The following is a 9390-nucleotide window of genomic DNA, read 5'->3' as shown; positions in this document are numbered from 1 at the left end:
CCTGGCTTTCTGGCTCAGCTCCCTCTTCCCCACGACAGATCGGCTCAGCGTCCGCATCACTGCAGACACCGAACCCATCCGCCTGTCGATCTCCGGATCCCTCCTACCCTCACTCGTGAACAAGACCCCGGGATACTTAAACTCCTCCACTTGAGGTAGGACCTCTCCTGACCCGGAGTTGGCAAGCCACCCTTTTCCGGTCAAGAACCATGGTCTCAAATTTGGAGGTGCTGATCCTCATCCCAGCCGCTTCACACTCGGCCACGAACCTACCCAGCAAGAGCTGAAGGTCAGAGCTGGATGAAGCTAGGAGGACCACATCATCCGCAAAAAGCAGAGACGAGATTCTCCTGCCACCAAACTAGACATACTCCACACTATGGCTGCGCCTAGTGGTTCCTAGTGGTTCCTCCTCGGAATGTGTGTAGGTGGAATTGAGGAGCTCCTCAAAGTATTCCTTCCACCGTCCAACTATAGCCCCAGTTGACGTCAGCAGCTCCCCATCCCCACTGTAAACAGTGTGAGCGAGTTGCTGCCTCCCTCTCCTGAGGCGCCGGACAGTTTGCCAGAACCCATTGGAGCGAATCGATAGTCTTTCTCCATGGCCTCACCAAACTCCTCCCACGCCCGAGATTTTGCCTCGGCAACTGCCACTGCTGCACCCCGCTTGGCTATCCGGTACCTGTCTGCTGCCTCCGGAGTCCCACAGACCAGCCACGCCCTGTAGGCCTCCTTCTTCATCCTGACGGCTCCCCGAACCTCTGGTGTCCATTCGCGGGTACGGGGGTTGCCACCACGACTGGCACTGGCCACCTTGCGACCACAGCTAGCAACAGCCGCCTCAACAATCGCAGAGTGGAACAAGGCCCACTCAGAGTCAATGTTCCTCACTGCTCTCAGGACGCGGTCAAATCTCTGCCGGAGGTGGGAGTTGAAGACCGTCTTGACAGGTTCTTTTGCCAGGTCTTCCCAGCAGACCCTCACTATGCGTTTGGGTCTGCCAGGTCTACGCGGCATCTTCCCCTGCCATCTGATCCAACCCACCACCAGGTGGTGATCAGTTGACAGCTCCGCTCCTCTCTTCACTTGGGTGTCCAAAACATACGGCCGCAGGTCAGATGATACGACTACAATGTCTATCATCGACCTGTGACCTAGGCTGCCCTGGTACCAAGTGTATCGATGGGCATCCTTATGTTCGAACATGTTTTCATTATTGCCAAACTGCGGCTTGCACAGAAGTCCAATAACAAAACACTACTCGAGTTCAGATCAGGTGGGTCGTTCCTCCCAATCACACCCCTCCAGGTCATGCTGTCATTGCCCACGTGAGCATTGAAGTCCCCCAGCAGGACAATGTAGTCCCCTGATGGAGCACTATCTAGCACTCGTCCCAGGGAATCCAAAAAGGGTGGGTACTCTGAACTGATATTTGGCCCTGTTTTAAAATAAAATGTTTTATTTTATTTTAATTACCTTAAAAGACTCAAAGTCTCTTTTTACACTTTATATTTATTTAATCAGGATCGTTGTCAAGTCGACGCCAGAAACAATGAAACACAACTTGAATATCAGATGAACAACAAGGCTTTATTCAACCGGCATTCATACAAGTTATCAATCATGAACGAAACATTTCTCTTACCGTTGCTTATGGGTGGAGAGCTGAACACCCCAGTTAGAAAATGTAATCCATGAACCTCGTCAGGTAGAATCCAACAAACAGCTCTAACAGCTCTGAGCTCTGCTATGCTCCTTATACATTCCCTGATGTGCGTGCAAAGCTGCACACCTCCACCAAGATTACCTTGATTACATCCTCATGATCACATTATGTTCGGCTCTACCATGATTATCCTCATGATAAGTGTGATTGACAAACAGTAGTGATCAATAACTTGTATAAAGCAATTATACAACAGATGACAAGTTCATTTTTATTACATTCCACTCTTGAACTTTTCATCTAATTTATGTAACATCATGGATCCATCACCATTTCCCCATCAAAACCAACGTCATTTATAACATACCTTGTAGTTCCACTTTAATTTTCATCGTAGTCTTTGCATTATTACCCAATTTATTTCTCTTCTTAATCGAATAACATACACAATGTTAGAATGCTGATTATAATTAATGCTGCAATCATAGGTGGAATTAGCACTTTATTAGCGGTACTCGACATGCCTGTAAATATATCCCACCAATGATGAGCGGAAGCCTGTTCAATCAATGTAGCAACATGTTTTATTTCCCCTTGCGCCACAAGAGTAGACACCATGAACCTGGAAAGGTTGGACCTATGAGAGTCAATCAATTTTGCCACTTCAGTGGAACCATCCAATGCGCATTTGAATTGTTCCAGTGAGAGTGTCCAAGGGGAGTGTAAAACCTCCCATTGTATCTTAGTCAGCCGACTAGATACAGTGTAATTACTCAACCAATAGGTCACGTTATTCCATTCCCACATATGTATACCCTTGAGACAACCTGAAAAGGGAACTGAAGGTACCTGTGGGGAATTGGTCATTGTAGCCACGCATAAGGTGTTAGGACCCACCTGCCAAAACTGTTCCTCTGGGGGTGTGACCGTCCAATCACAGAGTACGACCCTTGAATCAGTGAAACATGGATTGCTATGTCCTTTTACCAATGGGCAGGCTAAACCCTTATCAGTCTCATCACAGTGTTTTACTTCATATGTTCGATTTGTTTTAACATCCCACCACTCTCCACTAACATGGAGATACCAAAACCCTTTAGTGGTTATCACCGGCAGTATCTGATATCTACACACAGTCATTACTGATGTCATATTATACTGATCCCAGTATCCAGTACACATAGATTTATTACAAATCGTCATTTCTGCATGTAGCTGTAGCCATAATGAACTACTGATGTTCCATAATGTTCGCCATGCATGATAGTTATTACTCATTACCTGTATTTGAAACCTATTTCTCTGTGTCTCAGCATGAATAGTCTGCAAGGAACAGACTGTCCAATTACCTATGTGTGACAAATTATGCAATGCATCATAAGTTTCATTCCAAAGCTTTAGATTCCATTTAAATACACTTTTCCACACATCACTTCCTTCTAACTGACTAGATACAGTCGAAGGCATCCATCTTGCAGTCTTGGTGACAGCTTGTGCGGTGTATTCTCCAGTGTTGGACAGCATAGTTCGTGTTACCTCATTGTCTGCTGTGTTAGCCAGACCATACAAAGTTCCAGTTCCTCCTAGCACGGTGTCATACCATGCTCGCCTCCTCCTGTTGCAAGGCGGAATAGGAGGGAATTTCACAGTCCATCGCACATATTCGGCTACCCTTATTTGTCCCATTTGTTGACAAGTGTGAACCAGGGGAGCTACAGCTGTCTGCGTAGCTCTAGCTGTGTCGGGCAGCACCCAGAATATGTACAAATAGGCGTATCCTCCTGTGATTACAGTTCCATTCCTGATCCGGAAATCGCGATCAACCTTCATACTCCAATTTGTGCCATTTTGTATGCAAGTACCATTCCCCTGATGGTATGCACAGATGCGCGCTGCAGAATTAAAGGTTACTGTTGATCCTTGAACCAACACCCCCGGGCTGATCACCCTTCCTCGGATTTTAAGACATCCTCTGCACCGGTACATCTTACCGGTAGATGTTAGGTTTCCCAAGTAGCAAGCGTCATTTGCTCTGCATGTGAATGTGCCTTGAGTGCGGTTGGACATACTGCTAACCAATTCCAGATGGCCCATGACCCCTTCTTCCAACACTTGTCCTTCCGTGAGCCCCCAACAGAAATGTGCCCTCAGTGCGATGACAGCGAGGACATGGAGGACGATGACCAAACATCCGACACCACCAGGTCCGCGGAGCCCATCCATCGCCTCGACAAGGGTTCAATCCTTTTGTAGGGGAAGGGGACCCAGTCAACCACCGTCACTCAGACACCCGCCTATGGGATACATACAAAACTGCAGATAGAATGACAAGCATTAATTTTCTCTCCTGTAACATTTGTTTATCGGAATATTAATCCATTTTTCCTCTCCGGGGAACTATACACTTACCACAGCATCTTTTCCCTGTGCAATAATCTCTCCAGCTCTGGGAGGACCATTGAGCTGCTCCACCCACACTTTTGCCCCCGCAGTAAAGTCTGATGATCCAAACCCAGTTTCACCCCTCTGAGTGATAGTGGTAGGTTTAGTAATCTCTTCAACTTTGGACATTACACACCGTTTGATTACTAACTGAGCTATCTTGTCTCCTTTTTCCAGTACCAACGGTTCTTTACCTGTATGCTGACACACCACACCTATTTCCCCTTGATAGTCTGAGTCTATTACCCCAGCTAAAATGGTTAGACCCCTCAAAGCTAAACCACTTCTTGGACACACATGAGCATAAGTTCCTGGTGGACATTGAATTCCCAATCCTGTTTTTACCACTGTCACTTTATTGGTTACTAAAGTGATGCTTTCCAAGATTTTAAGATCTAATCCCACAGAGCCCGCAGTTGCTCTAACAGGGAGTTCTGCCTCAGAAGTTAGTTTCCACATTCGTATAGGAGGGTCAGTAGAAGTTGTTTCCCTTCCTGCCCTGGCAACCATTAGCATCAGTGGAGTAACTCCATCCCCCACGGGTCTGTTATTTAACTGATGTACTGCCCTAGTCAGATTTTCTCTCCATTTGTCCAAAGAATTAGTAACCGATAGTTTCCTTAGTTTCTCTTTCAGTAACCCATTCATTCTCTCAATGAGTCCACTAGCTTTCGGGTGATATGCTACATGATAGATCCATTCTACCGCGTTGTTCTCTGCCCATTCTTTGATCTTATTTCCAGTGAAATGGGTACCATTATCAGTCTGAACCTGCAAAGGTAGTCCATAATAGGTCTCTATTAATGACAGACATTTCAATGTAGCCTCCTGATTGGCGTTATGACACGGATGCACCACCAGTACCCCTGACACCGTATCCACGGCTGTGCATGCATACTTACAGTTTTTACTTTTTGGCAATGGTCCAATGAAATCAATCTGCCAACACTGTCCCGCTTGTTTACCTCGATGTATCTGTCCCTGTATATGTCGAGGGATTCTCTTTTTCTGATGTTGACAAGGTTCACAATCTTCTATGGCAGTTTTAATATCATCAATGATGAGATCTATTCCTCTGTCCCTCGCCCATTTCAATGTTCCCTGCACACCCCAATGTCCAGCAGTAATGTGAGCCCATTTGGCTAATCCAGGACTTGATTGTCTTACAGCCTGAATTTTCACTATCTTATCTACAGTCTGATTATGCAGGGATTCAGGATCATTGTTATTAGTATGAGCATCCACATGTAATACTGACACAGGAATATTTTGGCATTTCTCCCAAATGTCCTTCCATAGGTCAGCTCCCCAAACCTCTTTTGAATGTATCTTCCATTGTGTAGCATGCCAAGTTGGCATCCAAGTTAACATTCCTTGGGCTACTGACCAGGAGTCAGTATAAATACTTACTCCCTGCACCCCAGCCGCCATTATTACCATGTGTACTGCTTTCAACTCCGCCCATTGACTACTCTTTCCTGTCCCTGTGAGTTCCATAACTTGTTGTGTACCAGGGTTAAATGCCCCAGCCTTCCATTTCCTGGTTCCTGCCACATATTGACAGGAACCATCAGTGAACCAGGCTCGCTCCTGCTGCTCTGGGGTGAGTTCGCTCCATCTTACCCCCAGTTTCACAGGAGAATCCTGGATTGGTTTTACCTCAAAAGGCACTTCATCCATTTCTGGAACGTCTGCCACTTGCTCGTGGAGCATTGATACTCCTTTTTCTACAATGTTTCCCTTTATTTTATCAGGATTGCCATGAATTACCGAGGCCTCCGCCCCAGTGTCAACCAATGCCATTACTGTCTGTACTGATTTTTTCCAATAAATCTGTAATTCCACATGTGGTCTGATATCATTTATTGACCATCCTGAGGCACTGGCAACAACCTGAGCTTGACCTTCATCCTATTCATCATCATGTTCCCTTCGGTGCTGTTTTTTCTTTCTACGCTTCACTGCCGCCACCTGATAACACTCATCTGAACTCTCCTCCTCTGAAGATTCCTTGGGAGGGGCGGAAGGTTCAGCAGGCTTCGACGCCACCTCCCTGATCACATTCTGCAACATTCCAACCAATTCTGACACAGACATCCTGTCGTCCTTTTCAGGACAATGTCTGAACTGACAATGGACCTTCAGTCCCATTTGGCTGCATTTCTCCATCAATGCATTAGTGGGCAATCCATCAATCTCCTCAAATGGCACTCCCGCTTGTCGCAGTGCCCTCCACAGATCTGTTCTAGAGGGGCCCATTGCCCCCCCTTTACGACCCCTTGAATGTGGATCAATCCTGGGTTTATTTTCAGTTCTAGCTCCCTCTCTCCTCGTCTCAGACCAATCACCCAGCGTGGTGAGTTCGCCAAGACGATCTTTTATCGCGGCAAAAGTCTGGTCTGCCGCGCCAAACAACAAGCTGGTCACCATGGGTTTATAATGTGGTGGGGCATGTCTGATGAGGTGATCTCTAGTTGCCTTAGAGATGTTACAGTCCACCACTCCAGCTCCCCCGTTTCGAGCCACTTGCTCTCTAATAGTGAGTCTGGTGAGCCGCTGAATGGCATCTCTCACTGTCTGCCATTGCCCTTTAATCTCAGACCAGTCCGCCGTGGTAGGATAGATTACATGACATGCCAGAGCATATGCATCCCCCACATTGAAATCTTCATCAGCTGGCAATGCCCGGACTGTAGCCCGGTATTCAGCATTTATCTGTGCATCAGTACTTAATCCTGAAAATCTCATGGCATCACCGGCATCTATGGCTATATCACACGCGCCATCCTCCATAAGGCGATTAAGCCAGGAGTCAGTTGGTTCGCCTGGGCGCTGTTTCAGCTTCCCATTCATGTGATTTAACTCATCTTGTGAATAATCCTCTAGCGTTGTTAGCAGCCTAGGGGCGGGTTGTGGCTGCTGTTGTAACATCCTTCTTATATTACCCGCCTCATCGAGTTCCGGCCGTCCCTGATCATCCACCATATCTACCAGTATTGGTGGAATAATTTGCTGTTCTCGCCGACGCCTAGTAATAGGTCTTTGTTCTGACATCTTTATCCCCTGTAATGATGGATACAAGGGCTGAGGTGGTGGGTCAGGTTTAATCGCCCACTCCTCCTCCTCATCATCCCCCCAAAGATCCCCGTTCCATTTCTCTGGGTTCCAATCTTCACCAACATTCTTTACAAACGCCCGGATCTGAGCAGGACCTGCTCTACGAGGTCGCTTCTTTTCCTTCCTTTGCGCTCGAGACACAAAAGTCAGCGTTTTATCCAAAACATTCTGAGCATGCTTTAGCTCTTTCCCCATCACACACACTCTCTGCTCAAACTCTGAGCATGATTTTTCAACTTCTTCAGCATGGATTTTCTCCTGCGCCGCTCGCTCTCTACAACTGCTCAATTCTAACTCCTGTTTTTTCCATGCTTCTGCAAAAAGCCACATCATATCTCTCACTCCTGCCAGCGGCGCTTTTTCTTTAACTTCTATCCGCGTCAAACGGTCCAGCACCACGGCGGGGCTGACCACTCCATTTAACTCTCCCCACGGCCCAGGGCGTCCACCGCGCTGCCTTAACATATCACCAATGGTTCGGAACTCCTCCGTTTCCCAGCCGGGAATCGGCACGGGAATCGGCGTTCCCTCCCCAGAAGCACTCGGCTCCTTTTTGCTTCTCCAAAAACACTTCATTGTTGCTGGAATAGCTTGACTGATCCTGTTCGTGACGCCAAAAATGTTCTAAAATAGAATGTTTTATTTTATTTTAATTACCTTAAAAGACTCAAAGTCTCTTTTTACACTTTATATTTATTTAATCAGGATCGTTGTCAAGTCGACGCCAGAAACAATGAAACACAACTTGAATATCAGATGAACAACAAGGCTTTATTCAACCGGCATTCATACAAGTTATCAATCATGAACGAAACATTTCTCTTACCGTTGCTTATGGGTGGAGAGCTGAACACCCCAGTTAGAAAATGTAATCCATGAACCTCGTCAGGTAGAATCCAACAAACAGCTCTAACAGCTCTGAGCTCTGCTATGCTCCTTATACATTCCCTGATGTGCGTGCAAAGCTGCACACCTCCACCAAGATTACCTTGATTACATCCTCATGATCACATTATGTTCGGCTCTACCATGATTATCCTCATGATAAGTGTGATTGACAAACAGTAGTGATCAATAACTTGTATAAAGCAATTATACAACAGATGACAAGTTCATTTTTATTACAGGCCCATAAGCACAAACAACAGTCAGGACCCGTTCCCCGACCCGAAGGTGCAGGGAAGCTACCCTCTTGTCCCCCGGGGTAAACCCCAACACACAGGCAGAGTCTTAGGGCTAACAAAAAGCCAACCCCAGCCCTCCGCCTCTCACCCGGAGCAACTCCAGCAAAGGAGAGTGTCCAACCCCTCTCAAGGACTTGGGTTCCAGAGCCAATGCTATGTGTCGAGTTGAGTCCGACTATATCTAGCCGGTACCGCTCAACCTCTGCCTCAAGCTCCTGCTCCTTCCCCGCCAGCGAGGTGACGTTCCATGTCCCAAAAACCAGTTTCCTTGTCCGGGGATCGGACCGCCAAGGCTCCCGCCTCGGTCTGCCACCCGATCCACACTGCACCGGACCCTTCATGTTCTTCCTGCGGGTGGTGGGTCCACAGTTGGATGAGCCCATGTATCCAGTTCAGGCTAGACCTGCCTCCAGGGTGGGACCCTGGTAACCCTCCGGGCTGGGTACTCCGACTCCTTGATTGTTCATCCATGAAAGATCCTCAGAACCGTTCTTTGTCTCACCCTTCACCTAAGACCAATTTGTCATGGGAGACCCTACCAGGGGCACAAAGTGCCCCAGACAACATAGCTCCTAGGATCATTAGGGCACTCAAACTCCTCCACCACGATAAGGTGACGGTTCAAGGAGGAGGTGTCCAATTGTGCTGTAGACAAATGTAGTCAATAATTCGGCACCTCGGGATATTCGTCGTCCCCTGAATGTTTGCTTGTTGTAGCAGCAAGTCTAGCATAGCTGCGATGGGTGGTAGCCAGGCCGCTATTGATAATTTCATCCGCCCGGGAATGTTGCTCCAAATCATCAATCCTTTGTTCCAGCAGTTCAATCTTCTCATCAATCCTCTTATTGCTGTTATTAATAAAGGCTTTTAGCTCTGATATGTCATTCACTCGGCCCAAAGGGTGGTTTGTTGAGACAGCACTTTGTTAATGTTTTCAGTTATAGCAGTAAGATGCTTCTTAATTTCTTCCAGTTCTTGTTC

The 9390-nt window shown here is 47.1% G+C and overlaps 1 protein-coding gene across 2 annotated transcripts; it reads right to left on the bottom strand.

The window, feature by feature from the left end:
- Positions 1-1571: 1571 nt before the first annotated feature.
- On the bottom strand, positions 1572-9021 carry LOC139070436 (uncharacterized). Of its 2 annotated transcripts, none has more exons than XM_070552655.1 (2): positions 8052-9021; positions 1572-3979 (listed from the first exon to the last, which is right to left on the bottom strand). In XM_070552655.1, the coding sequence occupies exon 2, from the start codon at positions 3887-3889 to the stop codon at positions 2096-2098; it is 1794 nt and encodes a 597-aa protein (XP_070408756.1). In that variant the 5' UTR covers positions 3890-3979; positions 8052-9021; the 3' UTR covers positions 1572-2095. The 2 variants fall into 2 exon arrangements, with proteins under 2 accessions (XP_070408756.1, XP_070408758.1); XM_070552657.1 differs by having other exon boundaries at positions 1572-3960.
- Positions 9022-9390: the final 369 nt, after the last annotated feature.

Source organism: Nothobranchius furzeri, chromosome 6 (genome assembly GCF_043380555.1).
Source record: "Nothobranchius furzeri strain GRZ-AD chromosome 6, NfurGRZ-RIMD1, whole genome shotgun sequence".
NCBI classification, from domain to species: domain Eukaryota; kingdom Metazoa; phylum Chordata; class Actinopteri; order Cyprinodontiformes; family Nothobranchiidae; genus Nothobranchius; species Nothobranchius furzeri.
Note: the sequence above shows the minus strand (reverse complement) of the source record. Positions and strands in the feature narration are given on the sequence as shown.